At 51.8% G+C, this 26,292-nt stretch overlaps 1 protein-coding gene across 1 annotated transcript in view; it reads right to left on the bottom strand.

The window, feature by feature from the left end:
- Window positions 1-4,781: 4,781 nt before the first annotated feature.
- Window positions 4,782-26,292, bottom strand: part of Ergic1 (endoplasmic reticulum-golgi intermediate compartment 1) — a 56,084-nt gene continuing 34,573 nt past the window's right edge. The window contains exons 5-10 of the mRNA XM_048334095.1: window positions 25,260-25,384; window positions 19,999-20,103; window positions 19,475-19,535; window positions 16,512-16,612; window positions 14,262-14,384; window positions 4,782-5,944 (exon numbers count right to left, since the gene is read on the bottom strand). Coding sequence (XP_048190052.1) covers window positions 5,837-5,944; window positions 14,262-14,384; window positions 16,512-16,612; window positions 19,475-19,535; window positions 19,999-20,103; window positions 25,260-25,384 — 623 coding nt within the window. The 3' untranslated portion in view covers window positions 4,782-5,836. The remainder of the gene's footprint in view (window positions 5,945-14,261; window positions 14,385-16,511; window positions 16,613-19,474; window positions 19,536-19,998; window positions 20,104-25,259; window positions 25,385-26,292) is intronic.

Here is a 26,292-nt window from a genome sequence, read left to right as displayed (position 1 = left end):
ACTGAGAGCTGAGGATCCCAGTTCAAAGCCAGCCAGGGCATGAAAGTTCTTAAGACTCTTATCTCCAATGAGCCACCAGAAAACTGGAAGTGGAGCTCAGGGACAGTGTCCATGCCCTGAGTTCAAGCCCCAGAACAGACCCCCAAAAAGAAAAGTCCATTTTATCCAGGCTCACTGCTGTCATCCCAGCTACTTAGAAGGCTGAGATCTGAGGACGACGGTTCAAAGCCAGCCCTGGCAGGAAAAGTCTGTGAGACTCTTACTTCCAATAAACTACTCAAAAGAAGTTGGAAGTGGTGCTGTGGCCCAAGTGGTAGAGCACTAGCCTTGATTACAAACAGGCTCAGGGACAGCACCCAGGCCCTGAGTTCAAGCCCCAAACCCTGGAGGTAAGGAGGGGGGAGGGACAAAACAGATTAGTCTTGGCAAAAGCAAACTAGAGCTGGGGGCTGGGGGCTCACACCTGTCATCCTAACTAGTCAGGAGGTTGAGATCTGAAGATCACACTTTGAAGTCAACCTGGGCAAGGAAGTCTGTAAGACTTTTTTTTTTTTTTTTGCCAGTCCTGGGACTTGAACTTGGAGCCTGAGCACTATCTCTGGCTTCTTTTTGCTCAAGGCTACTAGCACTCTACCACCTGAGCCACAGTGCCACTTCTAGCCTCTTCTGTTTATGTGGTGCTGAAGAATCGAATCCAGGGCTTCATGCATGCAAGGCAAGCACTCTACAGCTAAGCCACACTCCCACCCCTCTGTAAGACTCTTAACCTCAATTAATTAGCAAAACACTGAAAGTGGAGGTGTGACTCAATTGTTAGAGCTCCAGCCTTAAGTGAAAAAGCTAAGGGACAGCATCCAGGTCCTGAGTTCAAGCCCCATAACACACACACACACACACACACACACACACACACACACACCACATATTCCCCTGCAAAGTGTGGTTCAGAGCTACCCAATGGAACATCAAGCATAACATAAACTGAGAAGCAGAATTTTGCTAATAGTGCTATGATTTTACTACTATTACCAACAGAATGTTCTGGCATGTTCCAGCAGCCTAATCAACCCCTGACTCCCCTAGAGGCCAAGTCAAACCCTAGGACCTTTGCACGCACACACCTGGCCTGGTCGTTTGCACACACCTGGCTTGATCATTTGCATGCACACACCTTGTTGGGTCATTTGCATACAGACATACCCTGGTCCTGTTCACTTACACGCACACCTGGGGTCCTGGCAGAGGGCGTGGACGGACAAGGGATCTAGGGGTCACAAGGGCTCATGTCTGGCCATAGGCCTGGTGACGGAGGCATACTTGGGCCGGGAATGCAAGGGACGTTGGAGGGGTCTTACAGGGCAGGTGAGTCTTCAGAGCCCCAGGAAACCACCAGCCACTGTGCACCCGCCCCGCAGGGATACGGGTGCATGCGCAGGACCCACCGAAGGTATGGTTCGCCGGGGCGCGTGCGCAGAAAGATGCTAGCGCCCTGTTATTGCTGTCCGAGAGAAGCGGCATGGCGCCCCCGGTGGCCCGGGGTGGAATTGCAGGGCCCCATTCCGTCATCCATCAAGGAAGGGGTGCTGTGCTCGCAGCCCTGGGAGCTGGGATCTCAGAATAATGCACCTACGCTCATTGGTTTTGAGGGGGCACTGGGGATGCAACCCAAAGCCTTCATTCAGCATGCTAAGGACCTGCTCTCAACCTGATGTCCCCGTGTCCCCCACCCCACCCCCTGCCAGCCACTTACTGATGCCTTTCTTTTTCTTTATTTACTTTGTTTTTTTGTTGTTGGTCAGTCCTGGGGCTTGAACTCAGGGCCCAAGCACTGTCCCTGGCTTCTCTTTGCTCAAGGCTAGCACTCTGCCACTTGAGCCACAGCGCCACTTCTGGCTTTTTTCTATATATGTGGTGCTGAGGAATCAAACCCAGGACTTCCTGCCATGCTAGGCAAGCACTCTACCTCTAACATTCCCAGCCCCATTTTTTCTCTCTCTGGGCCACACCGCCAGCCCCATTCCCCACCCCCGCCTCCGCGGGAAAACTGCTGCAAGCGCCAGCGCCACCTGGCGGCAGGAGAGACTTAAGACATCCGGTGTGGCGAGGCCGGCAAAGGCTCCGAGGGGCCCCCTGGGGCAGGCGGAGGAAAGGGGCTTCTGTGGGGCCCCGTCTGAATTCATTATCTCTAGCCACCACCGGGCAAGTGGGTAAACTGAGGTAGAGATATTGAAGCAGTAGTTAACTGGGACCCTACCTCCAGTGAATTCATCCATTTACTCTGAGGTGCCTCTGTTCATTCATTCATGAAGTCAGCCCTTCACCTACTCATTTGCACATGCGCAGAGCCCCTCTTATGTACGCATGTACGTGTGGATTGTGTGTGCCAATGCTGGTGCTGGGACTTGAACGCAGGGCCTCATGCCTTTGCTTAGCTTTTTTGCTCAAGGCTGGCTCTACCGTTTGATACACCCCTCTATTTCCTAATTTTTGCTGGCTCATCAAGAGCCTTAACAACTTGCCCACTTAGGCTGGCTTTGAACTGTGATCCTCAGATCTCTGCTTCCTGAGTAGCTAGGGTTATATATATATAGGGTTGAGGGACAAGTGCACGGCTATCAATTTTTTTTAAAGAAAAAAAAGAAACATGCAGCCCTCTACTGCTCTGATGCACGCACACGCACACACACATAATTTTCCCTTTTTAGCACAATTATGAATGCTTGGAGTCAAGTAGACGTGGGTGGGAATTCTTTTGCCACCTATTATTATCTGTGTGACCAGGAAAGTTCTTAAGTCTGTTTCTTCTGTAAGAGGAAATGACAGTACTGGGAATGTGGCCTAGTGGTTGAGTGCTTGTCTAGCATGCATGAAGCCCTGGGTTCGATTCCTCAGTACCATATACACAGAAAAAGCTGGAATTGGTGCTGTGGCTCAAGTGATAAAGTGCTAGTCTTGAGCAAAAGAAGCTCAAGGACAGCGCCCAGACCCCGAGTTCATGCCCCAGGATTGACCAATCAAAAAAAAAAAAAAAAAAGGAAATATCTATCCATAAGAAAACTAAGGCTGCATGCTATAGTAGCTCACACCTGTAATCCTAGCTACTCAGAGGCTGAGATCTTGAGGATCGTGGTTACAACCCAACCCAGGTAGAAAGGTCTGTGAGACTCATCTCCAATGAAACACACACACACACACACGCACACACACACACACAGCTGAAGTGGAGATGTGGCTCAAGGGGTCGAGTACCAGACTTGTGCAAAAAAGCCAAGTGAGACAGTGAGGCCTGAGTTCAAGCCTCAGTTACAAAGGAGAAAGAAAAGAAAGAAGAAATGAAAGGAAGGACGGATCCAGGAGCAATCACTTGTGTCCCTGGCATGCATAAAATTTGATATACTGAATAAAAATGCATGATCTCATCACTAGAGAAGTGGCAGGAGACAGCTGCTTCAGAGGGAAAAGGTCTTTCGTGAGTATTCTCTCAACATTTGCTGCCTCTTGCATTCCTGGATGGATGACAGTATCTATCTGCTATAGCAGCTACGAAACCTTCTGGAATTTAAGAATCAGATTTTGATTGTGACGTGTTTGTGCTGGGACTAAACCTAATGCCACATGCATGACAAACACATGTTCTAGCTCTGAGCTGCACACCTTCAGCCCTGGACTGTGGGGAGACTCAGAAGGCGTCTGGCTGCAGGGTTTCTGGAATAAAATCTAAAGTAGAACCCCAACATAATCCAGTGATCAAGAACCAGTTTCATTTCTTCTCCCTCCCCCCTCTTTTGTACTGGTCCTGGGGCTTGAACTCAGGGCCAGGATGCTGTCCCTGAGCTTCTTTCACTCAAGGATAGAGCTCTGCCACTTGAATCACTGCTCTACACTCTACTTCTGGCTTTTTGACAGCTACTTGGAGATGGGTCTCCTTCTTTCCTTCCTTTCTCTTTCCCTGTTTTTGTTTTCTTCCTTTTTTTTTTTTTTGCCAGTCCTGGGCCTTGAACTCAGGGCCTGAGCACTGTCCCTGGCTTCTTTTTGGCTCAAGTCTAGCACTCTTCCACTAGGGCCACAGCACCTCTTCTGGCCATTTTCTATACATATTGTGCTGGGGAATCAAACCCAGGGCTTCATGTATAGGAGACAAGCACTCTTGCTACTAGGCCATATTCCCAGCCCTCCTTTTCTTTTTCGTTTGCCAGTCCTGGGGCCTGAACTCTGAGCACTGTCCCTGAGCTACTTTTACTCAAGGCTAGCCCTCTACCACATGAGCCACATCTCCATTTCTGGCTTTTTTTCTGAGTAGTTTATTGGAGATAAGACTGTTATAAACTTTCATGCCCCGGCTGACTTTAAACCATGAGCTGCGATACCAGGCATGAGCCATCAGTGCCCGGCTTCTTCACAATTCTCATTTCTAGCTGATCTTTCAACATTTCCAACAAGGTCCTCTAGCTTTAAATTCTATTCTCAGCTGGGCACCGGTGACTCACGCCCGTCATCCTAACTACTCAGGAAGCTGAGATCTAAGGATTGTGGTTTGAAGCCAGCAAGGGCAGGAGAGACTCCCTGTGAACTGGTGGAGAACTAGCCTTGAGCAAGTGAACTTAGGGACAGCACCCAGGCCTTGAGTTCAAACCTCATGACCAGGACTGGCCAAAAAACAACAACAACAACAAAAAAAAACACCTCACAACCAACATAAAAAAGAAAAAATTCTATTCTCACTCAATAGTCTCAGTTACCCAGCCACAATCAAAGCAGAAAGACTCACACAGCAATGCTTCTGAAAATCAGCCTTTTTAATAATCAATTTGAATTCAACAAGTGGGGAAAGTCTAAAACATTTATTTTTCCTTGAGTTTTTTTTTTTTAATATTAGAACAAGTCAGAGGTGTCTGTCTCCTCCATGGAAAATGGACATCCCCCATGTCCTCTGAGGGGGTGGGGTGGAATAAAATTTAATGCATACAAATAAATTCAATTGATGTGCATGCCACACACTTCCTGCCCCTCACCCGCCCAGCTCAATCTTGTGCAGGCTTCACCCACTGGCGCCCAAGACAGGAGAAAATCACCAAAGGCAATGACCCGCACCAAGGAATTCCTATCCAGAGGCAAAGCTTTGCCAACGGGGATTCTGAGCCCCTAAATGAGGAACGAGAAAGACTAGAGCTCAGCATACAGATCATTCAGGGGGAAAAAAAATGTGTTTTTTTTCTACTGGAAAGTATGCAAAAACATCTTGGTATCAACAGAAGAAAAAATAACAATAACGGGTGGGGTGGCTCTCTCCCTAGCACGAGAGAGGGAGAGCAAGCTCGGCGAAAATTCCTGGATGGAATCCGTGCCTGGACCACTCGCCGCTCAGTCCGGCCTGGGAAGGCCAACCTCCGCGGAACGGCCTTTGAGGCAGCCCAGCGGCAGCGATCCAGCCGGCTCCGAGTTCGAGCCCCGGGACCACCGGCAACAACTACAAGGCGCCTGGGTGGGAGGGTGGGGGGAACGGGGAAGGGCAGGGATCAGCTCGGCCTGGAGCCCAGGCGCCCTTGGCAAGCTCCCAGACCAGGCTCTGCGGACTCAGGTCCCCCGCTGCAGGGCCTGCAGGGCTCCCCGGGCATGCGGGGGGCAGGGGGGTGGGGTGCGGGCCGAGGCGGGCGCAGCGGCTCCCCCAGGGCTGCTGGACGGGGCGCGGAGGCCGAGGCACGTCGGTGGGGTCGGAGGACCGAGGCAGAGCGCGTGGGCGAGGGCACGCGGGGTTGGGGCCCTGGGGAGAGGGGCGCCCCCCCCCCCACCCCCCGGGAGCCGCTAGCCCGGTCCCGGCCACCGAGGGCCCGAGCGGTCAATGCATTTTGCCCAGCTGGATTTTCTTCCAGGCCTCCGAGGCGGTGAAGATGCACGAGTCCAGAATGCCGGCCACGGTGAAGGTGCCCCCGATGATGGCGCAGATCTGCGGGTCGGGAGCACAGGGCGCCCGTGTCACCCCAGCCTCTCAGGAGGCTGGGATCTGGGGGATCGCGGTTTGAATCCAGCCCGGGGAAGACTGTACGATTGTCCCTGAGCCTCTTATCTCCCACGAACCACCGGAAAACCAGTGCCGGCCTTGAGCTGAAGAGCTCAGGGACAGCACCCGGGCCCTGAGTTCAAGTCCCACGACCGACCAAACAAGTAAAACAATGATTCCCCCATATCCCTTCATTCCCAGGTGAACCCTTTGGAGGAGGGGAGCTGCTGGGTCCGTTTTACAGATAGGGAACCCATACAGAAGTCATCTCCCACAGCCAGTAAGAAATGGAGCTGGGATTCCAACTGAGGAATGTCCTGGGACACGGAGATGGGCAGCGACAGACCTGCCACCACTGGGGGGGGGGGGGGGGGGGAGAGGGGACAGAGCCGTCACAGATGGCTGGGCAGCCAGGGAACAGGGCAGGAGGAAGCCGTGTTCATTTTTGCCATGGTATTTCCATGCCATGAGCTCAGGCGGGGAAGGCCCTGTGGACAGAGCAGGTCTGTGCGGGTGGGTGGAAAGTAGAGCAGCTGGCATTCCAGTAATAACAAACCAAGAGGCTGGGGGGCCTGGGGGCGCTGGGCCCATTATGATGAAGTGCTTTTAGGCAGGCTGTGTCTCACCCTGGCATGACGCAGGGAGGAAGGTTTATTTTAGGAGAAATGGATCAGATGATAGGCAATTTTTATACCACAAAATGCTTTTAGAGGTTGGATCAGAAGAGAGGAAAATATGACTTAAGGGTAATGAAGCAAAAATAATAATAAAAATAACCGCACGCACACACACACATCTGTATTCACAACCGGCAACACGGGGTTATGACTCACATACACCTGGCACCCAGCATGAAAATGTCTTTCATGGGGCTAGCCTGGGGCAGACAGAAGAGTGTGAGTATTGAGGTACACAAGAAAACCCACTGGGTGAGGAAACTAGGGCCTGGGAACATAGCTAGTCACAGAGTTAGGACCAGAGTAATGTTAAAGGGACCCCAAGCAGTGAACTACTTATTTTTGCCAGTCCTGGGGCTTGAACTTAGGGCCTGGGTGCTATCCCTGAGCTTTTTTGCTCAAGGCGAGCCTGCTACCACTTGAGCCACAGCGCCACTTCCAGCCTTTTCTGATTAAATGGAGATCAGAGATTCATGGGTTTTCCTGTCCTGGTTGGCTTCTAACCATGATTCTCAGAGTAGCTAAGAAGACAGGTGAGAGGCACCAGCAGCTGGTTGGTTTTTTTGTTTGTTTTTTGGTTCCAATACTGGGGCTTGAACTCAGGCCTTGGACACCGTTCCTTAGCTTTTCCTCAAGGTTGGTGCCCTACCACTTGAATTGTACCTTTACTTCCACCTTTTTGCTGGTTAAATGGAGATAAGGATCTCATGGACTTTCCTACCCCGGCTGACTTTGGACCGTGATCTGTGGATCTCAGCCTCTTGAACAGCTGGGATTATAGGTGTGAGTCACTGACCCCGGCTTGGGTCTACTGAAGGGGCTGGCTTCAGTGGATGGCAGAAGTGTGTGTATAAGTTCCAATCCTCGTGGCCTGTCCCAGGCCGCCACGGCCCTGCTTTCCTGACAGTAGCCTTTCCTTACTCTGCAGTATATATTCTAAGATCCCCCGTGGATGCCTGGAACTGCAGTGTTACGGACTGCACACATCTCGTTCTTCCTAAGCAAGTACACTGTAATAAGTCACTAATATAAAGTAGGCACAGCAAGAGACAAGAAACAGAAAAAAAAAAAAAAAAAGAGCCAGGTGCCATGACTCACGCCTGTCATCCTAGCTACTTAGGAGGCTGAAATCTGAGGATCACAGTTCAAAGCCAGCCAGGCAGGAAAGTCTGTGACACTCGTATCTCAAAAAACTATTCAGAAAATGCCAGAACTGGTGTTGTGGCTCAAGTGGTAGTGTGCCAGCTTGAGTCGAGGGGTGTGTGTGGGGGTGGGGGGTGAGCCAAGTGTGAATGTGAGGCCGAGAGTTCAAGCCCAGGTACCAGTATTTCTGAAATGATTCCCGTCATTATTTCCAGACTGTGGCTGACTGCAGGTAGTGGAAACTGCGCAAAAGTGGGGCTGCAGTATTTCCTCTTTACCTGTACCCCAAAGGCACAGGCAGTGACTGGTGTGACGCAAACAGGCCTTGAGGAGAGCTCAGATTCCCTCCAACTCTCCTCTCTCCCATGCCCAACGAGAGAAGATTCTAGAAGTACCTGATATACACTAGGTGCTCAAGATGTGCTGAGTGAAGAGAGACACTGCGAGCAAGTGGAGCTAAATGAATGGACGAGTGGAGGAAGGATGGGAACTTGGGGCCTTACACTCTTCCCTTGGCTTTCTCACTTAAGACTGGTGCTCTACCACCTGAACCACACCCCTCGCTTCTGGCTCTTTACTGGTCAATTGGGAGATAGCCTCACAGACTTGCCTGCCTGGTTTTTAACCGTGATCCTCAGATCTCAGCCTCTAGAGTCACTAGGAGGACAGGAGTGGCCACCCCAGGGCCAGAGCCCCTGGATGGGGGGTGGGGTGGGGACTTTTGTCAGGGATGAGAGAGCCGAGTCACTGAGGCAGGAAGAGCCACCCAGCCAGGGCCTGCAACCCTGGCCAGCAGCCACAGCCTCAGAGACAGGAGCAGGGCAACTGGCGACGCAGGCTCCAGCTCGTCTCAGGAGAACCACATTTAACTTGCACTCCTCAAGAATCATCGCAAGGGCTGGGAATACAGCCTAGTGGTAAAGTGCTCGCCTTGTATACATGAAGCCCTGGGTTTGATCCACAGCACCACATATGTAGAAAAAAGCCGGAAGTGGCGCTGTGGCTCAAGAGGTAGAGTGCTAGCCTTGAACAACAACAACAAAATAATAAGAACCATTGGGAATGTTCCTCTGTTCTGACCCAGTCACTTCCTTCCACCATGACTCATGGGAGGTCACTTGTTTTTCTTTTGTTTTTGGTGTTAGTCCTGGGGTCTTGAACTCAAGGCCTACGCACGCACTGTCCCTGAACTTTCTTTGCTCAAGGCTAGTTGCTCTACTACTGCAGCCACACCTCCACTTCCAGCTTTTGGGGTGGTTCTTTTGGAAATAGAGTCCCACAAACTTTCTTGGCCCAGCTGGCTTTGAACCTCAACCTTCAGATCTCAGCTAGGATGACAGGCGTGAGCCCCAGTGTCCAGCTACAAGGTGTTTTTTTGGGGGGTGGGGGTGGTTTGCTTTCTGCCATGCTTGGGAATCTTGTGTTCATCAGGTAAGTACTGTGTTTTACTTCTTAGCTACAACCCCAGCCTCAATCGGGCTTTAACTGTGGACCTCAAAGTCCTTAGAAGCGGGAAAGAGGTGTTTGGGAGCACACTAGCTGGACAGCTCCATTCTGGTGTTTTCCACCAGCCCCAGAATCTTCCCAGATAACCACAGAGCCCCTCCTGCTGTGTATCAAGCACCAGACAAAGCCAGGCACCAGTGCTCACGCCTGTAATCCCGGCTGCTCAGGAGATCCTGCGTACTGAGGATCAAGATCCAAAGCCCATCCAGGCAGGAGAGTCTGTGAGACTCTTCTCTCCAACAAACCAGCAGAAAGTCACAAGTGGAGCCGTGGCTCAATGATAGAGGGCCTGCCTTGAGCTGAAGAAACAGTGCTCAGGTCCTGAGTTCAAGCTCCAGAACCAAGACATGCACAAAATTATAAGAAGCATCAGAAACCCACACTATGGGTGGGGCTGAACGGGCTCCAGGCTTTATGATCCTGGCTGCCTCTGAGCCTCAGTTTCTTCCTTCTACAACATAGGGTGGGGGCGGGCCGCATGACTGGCACCCAGCTAACTGCCCAAGGGACCTTAAGTGCCAGGAACTGCAGAAGTCACAGAGTTCAGGGTTTGTGGAAAAGGCAGAGTCAGAGAAATAAATAATGAACGCCAGTCTCAGATGCCACCGGAGGCAGACAGGCTGGAGCCGGGAATGAGAACACCGAGAGAGAGAGAGAGAGAGAGAGAGAGAGAGAGAGAGAGAGAGAGAGAGAGAGAGAGAGAGAGAGAGAGAGAGAGAGAGAGAGGAGTGGGAGCTGTGGGGAGGGAGGAAGGCCCCCATAGAGAGCTGGGGGGGGGCACAGGAGGGATGGGGTGCCGGTCTCCACTTAGCACATCACCACTATCACTCTGTGTGTGTGTGTGTGCCTCCTAATACCTGAATTCAGGGCCAGAACCTGAGCTTCAGCCTGGTGCTCTACCACTTAAGCCACAGCTCTACTTCCGGCTCTTTGCTGATTCACGGGGAACAAACAGTCTATTTTTTTTCCCTGCCCAGGCTGGGCTTTGAACCACAATCCTCAGATCTCAGTCTCCTGAGCAGCTGGGATGACAGCTGTGAGCTGCGATGTTTTCAGCTGCCCCCTGCCCCTTGGAAAGTTCCGGTTTGATTAAGCACTGGTTATGTGCAGGCTTGGGATGGCATTTCCTGCATTCTCACCCAGTCCTGTGATCAGGAGCCAGGCTCAGGGAGGGGTGGCTTGTCCAAGGTGATATGGCCACCAGGGACAAGGCTGCCCAAACCCAGGCCTGAGAGTCAGAGGAGGGTCTACTTTTGCAGTTTGGCCACTGTTCTTCCTTCACAGGCTAAACCTGCCCCTTCCTGCCCCTCCTGGGTATAGCCTTGCCAGGTGCCATACCAGCTTTCTCAGTTCTACGAGAAAGAGGTGAACATGGCAGGGTATTTCCTAAAATAAGCGAACTCCTTCTGCAGTGGATCAAGTAAGAACTGGTGCAACTTAAAAAAGCCTAGCTGGGCGCTGGGGCTCAGGCCTGTCACCCTAGCTATTCAAGAGGCCGAGAAAGTCTGTGAGACTCTTATCTTCAACAAACTACTCAGAAAAAGCCAGAAGTGGAGCTGTGGCTCAGGTCGTTAAGTGCCAGCACTGAGTGAAAAAGCTCAGGGATGCACCCAGGCTGAGTTCAAGCCCCAGTACTAGCACCAAAAAACAAACAACAAAAAGTACCCACTAGCTTTTGGGCAGCTTTCAATGGGAGAATACTGTCATCGGCATCTAGCACTTTTTGGTGGGCAACAATTGTCATACCCCGCCCACCCCACTTTGGGCACCTGGCGACTTCCCCCAAAATAAAACCAATCACGCAAGTCGAGAATGGAGACACATGTGAAGCGAGCCAATCTGTCACCACCACCCACTCGAGGGCGAAAACAGAAGTTGCAATCAAGTGGCTGGGGCAGGGGATTGTGTGTGTGTGTGAGCGTGTGTGTGTGTGTAAGCGGCTGGCACTTGCCTGCTGTCAATTATAATCTCCCAATTCCTTTGGAGGAGCAATTTTTTGGCAGAGCATGAAGTGAAAAGTCTGCGCAGGCGCAAGCGGTGCTGGGTTTGCAGAGGAACGCTTGGCGGCCGCCTGTCGAGTTCCAGGGGGAGGCATCTGCTCAGGCTGCACACCCTGGGGTCATAGCGAGGGCCCCCATACACAGGGAGGGACATTATCTCTGCAAGGCCCCAGCTGCTTCTAGGCAGGTTTGCTCCCTGCCACCCACAGCTGCATTCCCAGCCCTGCAGGAGCCACATGACGACACCCCAGCTTAAGCCCCTCTTCACTAGCAGCCTGCCCCACCCCTCCAAGGGCTATTTGTAGAGGACCCCCCACTTAGCGTGGTGCATGCAAGTGTTAACTTTATAAAAAGAGAAGGAAGGCAGCTGCAGGTTCCTGTAGTCTAGGCCAGCCTCCACCCCTTCTCCTTCTGGAGGCCGTTGTGCCCTGGCCATGCACATGCACGCGCCCGTGTCTGAGTGACAGTGTCATCTCTCCATCTGCTGTCCTTGTGACAAGGAGCTTTGTAACTGCACAATGACGCCATCTGCCAGGGGACAACCGGCTGTCTCTGCAGCTGACCGGCCTCCTCTCCCCAGGTTGCCATAGCAACAGGGCCAGGGGAGGGACTTCAGGAAATCTAGCCAATGATGCTAGAAGGGCTCCTGAGTGGCGGTGGGGGGAGGGGCCCACACTGGATAGGGTGGACGGTGGGTGGGACAGGGTTGGGGCCAAAAAGAGGAGTCATGGGGTGTCTGGTCTCTGGGTGGAGTGGGGTCTTCCCGGGTGGCTTTGGGGAAATTTGCAGCTCTTCTAAGGTCAGTGGCTCACCCTGACAGATAGGGAGCCAGTCCTTCCGGAAAGAGGCTCCATGCTGGACATTCTGGTCCGTTTTGGTGGATCCTCCCTCTTCTCTGGCCTCACAACCTTCTGTAGAGGGGCTTCCCAAAAAAGGACTTAGGTGGGGGGCTGTTTTCTGGACCCCCACTATAGAGCATGGCAGTACATTGGTGCTCCTTTTTCAAATCTTGCCCAAGTACAGGATTTGCCCATGGACATTTCTAGAATGGGAATTTCTAGAAAGCATCAACTATTGGATAAGTGACGTGGCTTTGTTCCTCTGACACCTGCCAAGTTATTACAACACTCTGGGGCTCAGCTGCCTCCATTCGTGAGCGAATGGAACAGGGGACGTGGGAGTGGGAGGGACTCTCACCCCACAGGGAGCCGTGGGTCTGGAAGATTCTGTCCCCGAAATGCCTCAAGCCACTTCCTGGAAGCAGCAGGGCAGTTATTTATACCTAAGCAAAAGGAAGAAAATTTCAGGGAATCAGTGTCCAGAACCCCCTGGGATGGGCTGTCCTGGGGGATCATGGGTAAAATCATTTGCTCATAAGCCTCTCGCTTTTGGGATCTGTAGATTTGTGTATTTCCCTTCAATTTACTGATGTGCCAGCAGTATGTATGTGTCCCAGGACTGGGACTTGAACTCAGAGCCTTTTGCTCTCCCTTAGTTTCGTTTTTTTTTTTCCTAACTGAAGGCTGGTGCTCTATCACTTAAGCCACACCATCACTTCTGGCTTTTTGCTGGTTAATTGAAGGTAAGAGTCTCACAGAGTTTCTTGTCTGGGTTGAATGTGAACTGTGTTTCTCATAACTCAGCCTCCTATATCGCTAGGATTACAGGCATGAGCCTCCACACCCAACTTGATTTTTCTCTAGATGAATCCTTTCTCTCATTCTTTGCTTTTGTGGTCTGGCTATGGCTGGCGCCATTGGGTTACAAGCCCTAGGCCTGAACCACGAGAGGACTCCATTCTCCAAGATGTAAAGCTACTCTGGAGGCTGAGAGCTGAGGATCACAGCTCAAAGCCAGCTTAGGCAGGAAAGTCCATGAGACACTTATCTCTAATGAACCAGCAGAAAACTGGAAGTGGCACTGTGGTTCAAAGTGGTAGAGTGCTAGCCTTGAGCACAAAGAAGCTCAGGGACAGCGCCCAGGCTTCAAGTTTAATTTTTCATGACTGACAAAAAAAAAAAAAAAGTATAAATCCAAGCACAGTGGTGACATGACTTGGGGGGGGGCTGAGGCAGAAGGATCCTTGGAACCCCAGCATTCAGGGCCAGCAAGACTGTTAAAAAAAAAAAAAAGGCTTGGAATGTAGCTTAGTCATAGAGTGCCTGCCTAACATGCAAGAAGCCCTGGGTTCAATTCCTCAGTACCACATACACAGAAAAAGCGTGAAGTAGTGCTGTGGCTCTCAAGTGGTGGAGCGCTAAGTCTTGAGCAAAAGTAGCTCAGGGACAGTGCTCAGGCCCCGAGTTCAAACCCCATGACCAATAAAATAAAATAAAATAAAATAAAAAGAAAGAAAGAAAAGAAAAGAAGACAGGTCTCAAAGCTGTCTCAGAGAAAATCAGACAAGGTATGAACAACAGCCAAAACAAAGAAAGAGAGAAAGAAAAAAAGAATCTGCCAATGTTTACTGCAAAAAAACCCAAAAAACCACAGGAAAGAATACATCTTGCTAAAAATAATTTCCAAAGAAACTTTTAAAATGCTACTGGGTGTGAAGTGGCTCACACCTGTCACCCTAGCTACCCAGGAGACAGAAGTCTGTGAAACTCGTCTTTCCAATTAGCCAGAAAAGAAGCTGGAGGTGGAGGTGTGGCTCAAGTGGTAGAGTGCCAGCCTTGAGTGGAAAAGCCAAGTGAGAGCAAGAGGCCCTGAGTTTAAGTCCCAAATACTGGACACACACACACACACACAAATAAAATAATGAAATAACTGGAGAAAACCAAGATCAGTTTCAGGAGATAAAGAGACTTGGTGGCACCCCACCCCTGGACCATGATGTGTTTCTGATCCGTCTCCCAGTGTCCCTGGGGCCCAGGCCTGTGGCCAGTGGAAACGGGGAGTGGGGGGGGGTGGGGAACCACAGGTGGGGTTACTGACCGTGGTGATGAACCTGTACAGCGGCTGTCTCCTCTCCGTGTACTTCACCGTGATGGGGCTGAGGTCATAGCGGAACCAGATGGCAGGGATGATGCGCCCAGTGTGGCTGTAGGCGACATACTCCTGGAACAAAGGAAAGGGGGCATGAGAGCCAGGAACCCAGGGCCAGGCCTTCTGAAGGTGGGGGGCCCAACTGCCCAGGGAGAGAAAGGGGCCTTTTCCCCCACCCCCACCCCCTTCTGATTCTGCATCAGCAGCAATTTGGGTGACACAGCTGGGGACCTCTTGGATCCATTCTGCTATTGGGAAGTTGGCCCTGTAACCCGGAAGCAATGTCAGAAACTCAGGATGCAGCTGACAATGGAGGTACCCCCTCACATACATACCCCCACACACATAACTCATGGGCCACACAATATCCATTTGCTTATTCAGCAATCATCTATCGAGAGCCCCCCAAGCCTGGCTGTGGCTCTTGGGGGTGACGGCTTCCCTAGAGAAGGCAGGCATACAACTGTTCCTAACGCTGCGATAGGATGCGTCATGACAGAGGGATATGGCGTGCAGAGTGGGGCTAATGTGGAAGGTTCCTTGAGGAGGGGACATTCTGAGCCTCAGGGATGGATACACCAGAGTCCTGCTCCTGTGGGTGTGTGCACATGCGTGTCTGTAGTGCATGTACACTCAATACATGTGCACGTGTGCATGTGTGTGATGGCATGCATGGCTGTATATTTGTGTGTGCATGCCACCCATGCGTGCCAGGGTTGAGCATGAAGCCATGTGGGAGTGAGCTCTAATTAAAGGGGTTGTAGAAAGCCACAGAGCCTTGCTCACTGTGAAGACAGAGGTCGCCCACAGGGCTGAGTGAACAGCATGTCCTTGAGTCAGTCTCTGTCCTCATGGGTTTGAATGATGACCGATAGCCCCTGTCCAGTCTGAGAACTTCTAATTATTGTCACTAGTCTCCAAGTGGAGACTAATCCTGGGGTACCCCAAGCCTAGTCGCTGGGCCTGGGCCAGCTCAGGTTGCTCTCAGGGACAATGCTGAGATCTGATCTCTACTTTTTGTTTACAAGACAGGCTGGGGCCAGGCCTGGGGGCCTGCTCAGCAGGCTGTCCTGGCTCCAGGGGCTCCCCAGGGCCGTGGGGGGAGAAAGCCCAGAGGGAAGAAGGCCCAGATTGCTTTCTCTAGGAGGACGGAAGGGCAGGGTGACTGAGGACAGAGAAAGCATAAATTAATAACAGTAACGTAAGTGTCACCCTATCTTCCTTTGTGAGCTAAGCACTTTTAGAAAGCATTGCCTCATCTGACAGCCTCTTATTTACTTATTCATTTATTTATTCAATCATTTTGTGTCAGTAGTGGCTTTTTTTGTTTTTGTTCTTTTTTACTTGCTGTTGGTGGTGGTGGTAGGGTTTGAACTCAGGGCCTGGACACTGTCCCTGGGCTCTTTTTTGCTCAAGGCTAGTGCTCTACTACTTTGAGCCAAAATGCTACTTCCGGCTTTTTCTGAGTAATTTGTTGGAGATAAAGAGTCTCATGGAGGGGCTGGGAATATGGCCTAGTGGCATGAGTGCTCACCTTGTATACATGAAGCCCTGGGTTCGATTCCTCAGCACCACATATATAGAAAAGGCCAGAAGTGGCACTGTGGCTCAAGTGGTAGAGTGCTAGCCTTGAGCAAAAAGAAGCCAGGGACAGTGCTCAGGCCCTGAGTGCAAGCCCCAGGACTGGCAAAAAAAAAAAAAAGATGAACCACCAAAAAGCTAGAAGTGAAGCTATAGCTCAAGTAGTAGAGCACCAACATTGTGTGTGTGTGTGTGTCTGTGTGTGTGTGCGCACACGTGCATGCCAATCCTGGGACTGGAACTCAGGGTCTCTTTGTGCATAAGGCTAGCGCTCTACCATTTCAGCCACAGCTCTACTTTTGGTTTCTGAGGAGTTCATTGGAGGTAAGAGTCTCACAGAGACTTTTCTGCCTGGGCTGGCTCTGAACCACAATCTTCAGACCTCGGCCTCCTGAGTCGTGAGCCACAGGTACCCAGTTGCCGGCTGCTTTTGCTCATGCAGCTCACACCCTCGCTGCTGGTTGTTTCCTCCCTGGGTTCTGTGGCTACTAAGATAGCAAGGATCAGATATTTCATTTTCATGGACACAGACTGCAAGGCCTGACGGCAGCCGCCCTGCCCCTCCGTGCTCTGCCAGCAGGGGGCGCGGCCACCCAGGCCCGGCCGGCTGGCACCCACCTTGTTGGCCACTGTGTACTGGTAGGAGTACAGCTGCTTGCCACTCTTGTCTTCGTACACCGTGGGCACAATCTTCAAAATGTAGTCGTGGGAGGCCAGGGCTGTGAAGAGGACAAGGAAGAGGGAGGAGGGAGTGGGCCCGACCCTGCCCACAGCTCCAATCCCAAACCCTGCTCCCATTCCCACCGGCATTAATGAATTTCCTCCTGCCTGGGTCTTGACCTTTGCGTGTACAGTGTTACCATTCTGGAAATAACCCACAAGTCTACCAACAGGCAAGTCCGGTCATGTCAGTGGAGAATTTCCGAGAGGATTAATAAATAGACAGACAAATAAACCCTAAATTACTGAAAGGTAGGAGAAAGAAACTTGCTTATATGTGTAGATAGAAAGAATTATCTAAAAAGATCCCCTAAGGAAAGCTGAGCTTCAGGCAGGAGAAAGATCCCCTTTCATTCTGAAGATTGCTTGAGTAGTGTGCGCGTGTGTGTGGGTGTGTCTTGTGAGCACACGCACACACACAACACACACGCACAGGCATACCAGTCCTGGGGCTTGAACTCAGGGCCTGGGTGCTGGCTCTGAGCTTCTTTTGCTCAAAGTAAACACTCTACCACTTGAGTCATAGCTCCACTTCCAGCTCCTTTTGGTTGTTGAATGAAGATAAGAGTCTCATAGACTTTCCTACCTGGCTGGCTTTGAACTGCAATCCTCAGATCTCAGCCTCCTGAGTAGCTAGGATGACGTGAGCCATCAGCTCCCAGTGAGAAGCAGTACTTTTAAGACTGGTTTTCAGTTCCATTTTATGTTATTTTATTTTTGTGCCAGTACTGGGGCTTGAACTCAGGGCCTTATCCTCTCCCTTAGCCTTTTCATTTCTACCACTTGAGCCACACTTCCATTTCTAGGCTGGCTTTGAACCTCAATCCTCACGTTCCAAGCCTCCTGCATAGCGAGGATGACAGATGTGAGCCACAGGCACCTGAGGCTTTCAGTGTTAAAAAGAAGCTCATCGATGGGACGAACTACAATCTCTGATTGATTTCTCTCCCCTTTCTCCTCCATCCAGCCCAAATGGGGGAGGATGCAGGAACTGGGCCTTACTCATCTCCCTGTCCCCAGAGCCCTGCGCGGGGCCTGGTACGGAATGGACAGTAGCAAATGTTTATTGAGTGAATGAACGCAGGGAAAGATGACTGGACAAAGCCATGAATGGCCAAGCACCCATGAATCAGCCTCTGATAAGCATGACGTAACGAGAACTGAACACCAGGCTGATTGACCAGCCCAACACTGCCAGCTCTCTGTGGGGAAAAGCCCTGAGCTCTCCTGAGCCTTTGGGGATGCCGAGAAAAGCACAACAACCAGGGCTGGGAAGGTGGCTTAGCAGGAGAGTGCTTGCCTAGCATGCAGGAAACCCTGGATTCGTTTCCTCAGCACCACGTACACAGAAAAAGCCAGAAGTGGTGCTATGGCTCAAGTGGTAGAGTGCCAGTCTTGAGCAAAGAAGTTCAGGGACAGTGCCCAGGCCCTGAGTTAATGCTCCAGGACTAGCAAAAATTAAAAAGAAAGAAAAGTAGAAGAGACTTCTGTGATACTTTTCTAGAATCTAGAATCTTAGAAGGAAATTCAGACCTGTGATTCAAATCCTGCTCTCCTTGAATCTGCTCTTTCTCAGAAACTCTCATCTGGGGGTGGGGATGGAGAGAACATTCTAGACTCCAGCATAATCCTTCCCTACCTCTGTCTCTGCTGAGTCTCTTAAGGGAAGAAAAATATTTATAGAATCCAACAGACCTTGCTCCCTCTTAGTGGGTCCAGCTGGGGCTCAGCACCTTTATTTAACTCAGGAGTCCAAAGGCTCCCTGTCCTTGACATAACGAAAAAATGAATGCCCTACCGAAATCACGCCTTTATAATATAGGTTAGAATTTGTACAAGTTGGGCACAGTGGCTCGTGCTTGTCATCCCAGCTACTCAGGAGGCTGAGATCTGAAATGAATGGCCACCGATGGCTGATCACTTTCCCACCCAGGAACTTCCAGGGCCCATTTCATTACAGACCGATGGCATCTGAGGGCTCTGGCATTTCATCTGGGAGCGATGATGTTTAGAATCATGGAGGGTCCAGCTCACCCACTTCTAACTCTAGCTGTTGTTGTTTGGTTTTCATTTGTTTGCTGTGTGTGTGTGTGCGCCGCGCGTGTGTCATGCACAGCAGTACTGGTGCTTGAGCTCAGGACCTTAGCTTCCTGCTGTCCTTTAGCTTTTTTGCCCTACCACTTGAGCCACAGCCACACTTGCAGTTGTGTGGTGGTTAGAGATAAAAGTCTCCGAGATGTTTCTTCCTGGGCTGGCTTTGAACCACGAACTTCCTATCTCAGCTAGGATTACAGATGTGAGTCACTGGCACCCAGCTGACTCAAGCTACTTTTGGAGGAAGTTCTCGTAGCTCCAACTATGTATCAGTAGTTCATTATGCCAAAGGAGTCAATCATGCTAGAATTATTTTCTAAAACATATTTGTAATAGATACATATCATATTTTTATTATTCTATTAGTAATAAGCAAGTAAGGCTGAGATCTGAAGACTGAAGGCAGCTCAGGCAGACAAATTCAAGAAACTCTTATTTCTAAATAACCAGAAAAAAAAAAGCCAAAATGGAGGTATGGCTCAAACGGTAGAGCACCAGCCTTGAGCAGAAAAGGCCAGGGGGGAGTGTGAGGCCTTAAAACCAAGGGTGGGTACAAGCATGTACACACACACACACACACACACACACACACACACGCTGAAACACACAGTAGTACCTGCCCTTTCTGAAGCTCTGATATATAGCCAGGTCACTTTCTTCCTTCCTGCATGGCCGGGTCAAGTTCCCTCTCCCAGGGCAGCTGTGATCCCCCTCCCCCCCTCTGGGCAGACTCTAGGGGGAAAGCACCCCTGGGGCTGGGCACTTACGGTTTGAGGAGAGTCTATCAGCTCCGCCGAGAGCATTGAATGCGCCATGGACATTCTGCACCTGTGGGGAGGAGCCGTAAGGGAGAGGACCAGAGGGTGGCACCTCCATGCCCAGCCCTGCGGTGGGGGGCTGGCCAGGTGCTCCCCACTCTGGAGGCCTCTCCTTGGGCATGAGATGTGGATCCAGCAGCGTTTATCTCAGAAAAGTTGTGCAGAAAGCTGAGTGCCTGTGGCTCCCGCCTGTCATCCTAGCTACTCAGGAGGCTGAGATCTGAGGATCACAGTTCAAAGACAGCCTGGGTAGGAAAGTTTAAGAGACTTATCTCCAATGACCCAGCAAGAAGCCATAAGTGAGTGACTCACTGTGAGCTAAACAACCTTCTCTACCCAGTAACAACTACCCAGCCTCTGGCAAGCACTTGGAGCCACACAGACCTGGCCCCCAAGATGGAGTCAGGTGATAAAGCAAAGCCTCAGCCGGGTGGCCCTGCGGGAGGGTAGCTATCCCCCCCCACCCCACTCACCTGCAGCGTGTCCCCAAAGGAGAGCTTATGGATCGCATGGGTCATGTCTGGGTTCTGAGGCTGCGCTGTGGCGCTGTGCGTGGACACATGGAAGTTTCCAGGGACCTGGGAAGGAACGCGGGTGTTGTCAGGAATTAGATAGACTGCAGGCAGTGTGTGATCCAGACACGCAGTGGACACTGGATGGGTTTGGATCCTGGCTGGTGTCAGCTCCAAGTGGCGGACTCTGAGGAGAGCTCTGAGGGGTTTCTCATCAACGGATGGGGGCCCTCTCCACAGCCATGGGTGGGGGGGGGGCGGGGGCTGGAACAAGCCACTGTGAGGGCACCGTGTGAACAGCCCACCAGGGCAGGTGGCACCAGTCAGGACCCAGGGACTCAACTAAGATCATCCCTCATTACCCCACATAGGGGAACCTGAATGGGGGGGACCTGCAGGGCAGGCAGAGGTCACCACCACCCATGGGCATGGGGGAGGAGCATGCCAGGTGTAGCCTATGTCAGCCTAAGACCCTCCTCCTCCCTCCCCCCTTCCTCTCCTGTTCCCATTCCTCCTTCTTCTCCCTCCCACTCCTCTCCCTCATTCTCAGCCCTCCTCCTCCTCTCCCCCTCCTTCTCAACCCTCTTCCCCGCCCCAGCCCCCCAGTGCTCAGTCCCCATGCCAGCCTGAGGCACCCTCCCAGCACCCCACCCCCGACTCAGGATCTCAGATAGAGGTAGCACCCCCCCCCCCCCGTGTGAAGAGCTGGCTCCCCTGCCTACCCCTACCCAAGGGCTCAGGATCTCAGATACAGGTAACGCCCCCCTGGGGGGGGGGCTCAGGATCTCAGAGGTAATGCCCCTAGTGTGAAGAGCCACCCCCCAGTGTGAAGAGCCAGCTCCCCTCCCAGCTATGGCCCCCTCCTCAGGATCTCAGATAGAGGAAGTGTCCCCAGTAGGCTGGGGTCTCCTCCTAGGCCCTGGAAGTGCTGCCCTCAGAAGGGGTTCAGGTAGTTCCTGACTATGCTGTAGGAAGAAGGAGCAGGCCCTTGTCCCCCCATGGCAGCTGCCACTGTGATGCCACCCGCCATCCCGTCCTCCCTAGTGGCTGGCAGACAGCGGCCACCGGGGCCAAGGAAACCTTTCTTTCTGTGCTCAGCCTCGAGTACTTCATTATAGCAATGGAGAAAAAGAATGTGCAGGCCCACAGCACGTGTGGCGTGCGTGCCCAGGGCCACCGGCTGCGCCCTTCTGGCTGCCCCTCCTGGCTCCTCACAGGGTCCTCCCTGCACATCTGTTCAAAAATCAAAAAGGCACTTAGCTGTCACTCCCCCAAACCTGTCACCTGCTAGGGCATGGCCCACCACCTCACGATCATGAATTCCCTTCCCTTCCTGCTGCTAGAAAGGAAGCTGCAGGCCTCCAACTTCCTGTCTGCTGTGTCCCCTCATGTGCCTTTGAGCCCCAGAGTCGTGCTCCCGTGCAGGTGCTCCCATAAGTGAGGAGCACATAAGACTGTCCTCCCTTAGCTCTTGGTATCAGACATGGTGCCAGGTTTAGAGAAAGAACACAGACATGAGCCCTGCTCTGAGGGCCGAGAGCCTGTGGGATCCACACTACAGGACAGGGAATGTACCTCCTGAGTAAGGAATGGCATCTCTTAAGAACTAATTACACAGCTGGGAACATGGCTTAGCGGTAGAGTGTTTGCCTAGCATGCAGGAAGCCCTGGGTTAAATTCCTCAGCACCACATACCCAGAAAAAGCCAGAAGTACTGCTGAGGCTCAAGAGGTTGAGTGCTAGTCTTGAGCAAAAGAAGCTCAGGGACAGTGCCCAGGCCCTGAGTTCAAGCCCCAGGACTGGAAAAAAAAAAACAAAAAACAACTAATTACAAGAGTTCATACTTGGTAGGACCTTGTAGCTCATGCTTGTCACCCTAGCTATTCAGGAGGCTGAGATCTGAGGGTCAAAGTTCAAAGCCAGGCTGAGCAGGAAAGTTGGTGAGACTCTTATCTACAATTATAGTCAAGCTTGAGCACAACAGCTCAGGGACAGCGCCCAGGGTTCCGAGTTCAAGCCCTAGTACCTGAACAAAACAAACAAAACAAAATAAAACACAACAAAAAACACCCACAGACATCCATTCGGAATTTTTCTAAGCAGCAATAAGGCCATGGGCAGGAGTGGGACTTAAGCTGGGGACCCCTGGCCCTCTGCTTCTGTTAAAAGTGAATGAAGAGCAAGCTCTGTCCTGAGCACCTGCCTGCGAGCCCAGCCCCAGGGGCTATGACTCAGCCCCTCTAGCTTGCACACTGGCTCGAGAGTCCAGGCAGGTGGGTGAGTCATAGCGGCACACACTGGGCTGGAGAAAGGGAAAGAAGACGACACTTTCAGAGCCTGTGACTTAGGCATCTGCGTCAGTGCCTCTGATGGGTGTAAAAAACATATAGCTGGGGCCAGCTCCTCCCACTCCCCCACCCCAGAGACAGGTCACCCTGAGGCCGCTCATCCCCCCTGGCCACAGATGGAGAGAACCACAGCTGGCTGTGTGTGGGCTGCTTCCTGATGGACAAGGTGCCCTGGACGAGGCCCAGCCTGATGGATGGACAAGGGGCCCTGGACGAGGCCCGGCCTGATGGATGGACAAGGGGCCCTGGACCAGGCCCAGCCTGATGAATGGACAAGGAGTTGTGGATGAGGCCCGGCCTGAAGCTGAGGGGCAGGGGCGGCTGTCCTGGTCAGCAGCAGCCATCCTGACAGGAGTCATTATCCAGGCACAGCTCCCCTTCATCCCAAAGAAGGTGGGAGAGCGCGTGTGGGCAGAGGGTGGGCTGGAGCCCCTGGCCACAGCAGTTCAAGGACAACTGAAAACTGTGTTTAAAAGAAGTAGATGCAGCCACTGCTACTCTGTTACTCAGGGGACTGAAATCTAAGGATCACAGTTCAAAGCCAGCCCAGGCAGGAAAGTCTGTGAGACTCCTATCTCCAATGAACCACTCAAAAAGCCAGAAGTGGTGTTATGGCTCAAGTGATAGAGCGCTAGCCTTAAGCAAAAGCAGCTCAGGGACAGTACCCAGCCCTGAATTCAAGCCCCAGGACTGAAAAAAAAACAAAAAACCCACAAAACTTGATGCTTCAGCAGTGCATTAAATAAGGGGAGGGAGGGAGGGAAGGAGGCAGGGAGGGAGGGAGGGAAGGTAAGTAAGGGGAGGGAGAGGGGGAGGGGAAGGGAGGGGAGAGAGGAAGAGAAGGGAGGGGAGAGGAAGAAAGGGGAGGGGCAGAGAGGGAAAAGATTCTTCAGCAATGCATCAAATGATAAAAACTAGGGGATGGGCTGGGAATATGGCCTAGTGGCAAGAGTGCTTGCCTCCTACACATGAAGCTCTCGGTTCGATTCCCCAGCAACACATACATGGAAAATGGCCAGAAGGGGCACTGTGGCTCAGATGGCACAGTGCTAGCCTTGAGCGGGAAGAAGCCAGGGACAGTGCTCAGGCCCTGAGTCCAAGACCCAGGACTGGCAAAAAAAAAAAACAAAAACAAAAAAAAAAACTAGGGGAGGTAAAATCATTGCTGTGATTTCAAAGGAGGGATGAGTATAAAGTGTTTTTGCAACCATTTGAATAATATATAAATTCAGCAATTTCTCCTGATGGAAAAGCCCTGGCTTACAGTGTTCTGGCCCATTGCCTACCATAGAAGGAAATGCAAATTTGAATTGGAGTTTAGAAGAGAAGAAAATCAAGACATAATTCTGCCCCTTAGCCTTTCCACTCAAGGCTGGTATTCTACCACTCGATCCACAGCTCCACTTCCAGCCTTTTGCTGTTCATTAGAGATAAGAGTCTCATGGACTTTTCTGCCTGGGCTGGCTTCCAATCTTTATCCTCAGGACTCAGCCTCTTTTTTTCTTTGCCAGTCCTGCTTGGACTCAGGGCCTGAGCCCTGTCCCTGAGCTTCTTTTGCTCAAGGCTAGCCCTCTACCACTTGAGCTTTTTCAGTGTATGTGGTACTGAGGAATCGAACCCCGGGCTTCATGCATGCTAGGCAAGCACTCTACGCTAGGCCTCACTCCCAGCCTCTTGAGCTCTTGCATAGCTGGGATTATAGTTGTGCAGGTTTAACTGTAGGTCAGGGGTATTTAGATGCTGACTGCACATGCGTCACCTGTCTCTGGGCCAGATGTGGCCAGGGGATTGGTTATTTCTGCTCAGGTGTCAAGTCAAGGGCTGGGGAAGGTGAGCAGAAGCCACAGGTGGCCAGTGACATGGGACTAGGAACTAGAGTCACAGCATATGGGGGCTGCGTGACCTTAGACACACTTAGCCTCTCTGGGACTCAGCTTCTGATAGGAGGCTTCATGGTGTCAACCCAGGGCTGAGCAGAATACAGGCACATGCTATTCAGGGCCCGGCCCCAATGCCATGGCCATTCATGCCCGTCCCTGGTGGGAAAATCAGCCAATACTAGGTGGGGTCCTTTGGAGCTGATGTTCCCCAAGCTCCCCTCTTCCTCAGCCCTCCCGATTTGCCCCCCATCACAGCAACTCACCCCTCTGAAATGCCCTTACCACCACCTCCCATACCCAGAACTCTGCAGGTGGGTGCCAGTGGCTCACGCCTGTCATCCCAGCTACATAAGAGGCTGAGATCTGAGGATCGAGGTTCAGAGCCAGGCCAGGGAGAAAAATCCGTGAGACTCTCTTTCTCTCTAATGAGCCAGCAAAAGAAGCGGAAGTGGAGGTATGGCTCAAGTGGTAGAGTGCCAGCACTGATCGAGAAAGCTCAGAGAGTGCGAGGCCTTGAGTTTAAGGCTCGCTAGTGGCACAAAAAGGAATGAATGAATGAATGGTGTGTATGAAAATACAAAGCTCTACCACCTGCCGACCATTTGCTGATCACCCTGAGCCTAGAACCCCTCTGGAATGTAGGAGTCTCAAATGGATGGATGGATGGATGGATAGGTGGGTGGGTGGTGGGTGTGTAGTAGCTCATTTAATCCCCAGGCAACCTAAAAGAAGGGAAGGCTTGTTTCCAAGTGATTTGTGTGTATTGTTGGTCCAGAGGAAGCAAAGCGGACACCCACTGCTTCCCCTCCCCAGTGGGGGGAAGAGGCACCTCTGCACGAGCCATGAACAACACTCCCGGAGCTGGAGTCCCATCAGCAGTCCCCGTGGACTAGCCAGGGCTGGACTCCGCATCCAGCTGGCCGCTGGTCAGGGATCAAGAGCAGACCCATCTCCTGGGGGTGGTTGGGGAGGGAGGCGGTCAGGGGTGCCATACCTTGTTGATGCTAAACTGGCCTTCGAAGCGGCAGCCAGCCCCGTTGTTGAGAGGGATCTTCATGGAGTTGTCGATGTGACCCACCTCGTGCCGGCCCATCTCATCCTGGATGTCCAGCCCGACCACTGGGGACACCACAGCACACATGAGGCCCTGGCATGCCAGATGCCACGTGCCCCCCCACCCCACCGCCAAATATTCCGGTTCACCAGGAAAGCCCTGCCCATGGCTGGACAGAGAAAGCAGAGGGCCCAGGGTCTGGGAGTCATCCATCTGAGTCCCCAGCCCCATCTGACCAGCTGTGAGGCCCCACACCTCCGTGTAGCTCTCTGTGAAATGGAACATGCAAGCCAGTGCTTGTCATTCTAGCTACTCAGGAGGCTGAGATCTGAGGATCACAGTTCCATCTGTGAGACTTTTTCCATCAGGAAAATCCATGAGACTTTATCTCTAATGAACCACCAAGAAGTTGGAAGTGGTGCTGTGGCTCAAGTGGTAGAGCACTAGCCTTGAGCAAAAAAAGCTCAGAGACAGCACCCAGGCCCTGAGGTCAGGCCTCACAACCCACAAAATAAATAAATAAAAGGCCACAGCCAGGCACTAGTAGCTCATGCCTGTAATCCTAGCTACTCAGGTGGCTGCAATGTAAGGATCATGGTTCAAAGCCAGGCCAGGCAAAACATGTGACTCTTATTTCCACTTAACCACCAGGAAACTGGAAGTGGCACTGCACTAGCCTTGAGCAAAAGAGCTCAGGGACAGCACCCAGGCCCTGAGTTCAAGATCCACTAGAGACCAGGTCTGCGAAACAAAAAATTTCTTGTCAAATGGTATTTCCCACAGGTGTGGGTCAGTGGCCTTATACTATGTAACTAAAACCAAAAATAACTACTAAACATAAAAAGGTCTAAATTAGACCTCTCAGAGGATAATAGCTCAAAAGCTATATATGTATGATCATATAAGACAAGGATAAGCAAACTCTATTGTTGACGTTACATTTAAAGTTCTAGGTGAATTTCCTTTGGCGTAT

This window comes from Perognathus longimembris, chromosome 25 (assembly GCF_023159225.1).
Source record: "Perognathus longimembris pacificus isolate PPM17 chromosome 25, ASM2315922v1, whole genome shotgun sequence".
Lineage (NCBI taxonomy): Eukaryota > Metazoa > Chordata > Mammalia > Rodentia > Heteromyidae > Perognathus > Perognathus longimembris.
Note: the sequence above shows the minus strand (reverse complement) of the source record. Positions and strands in the feature narration are given on the sequence as shown.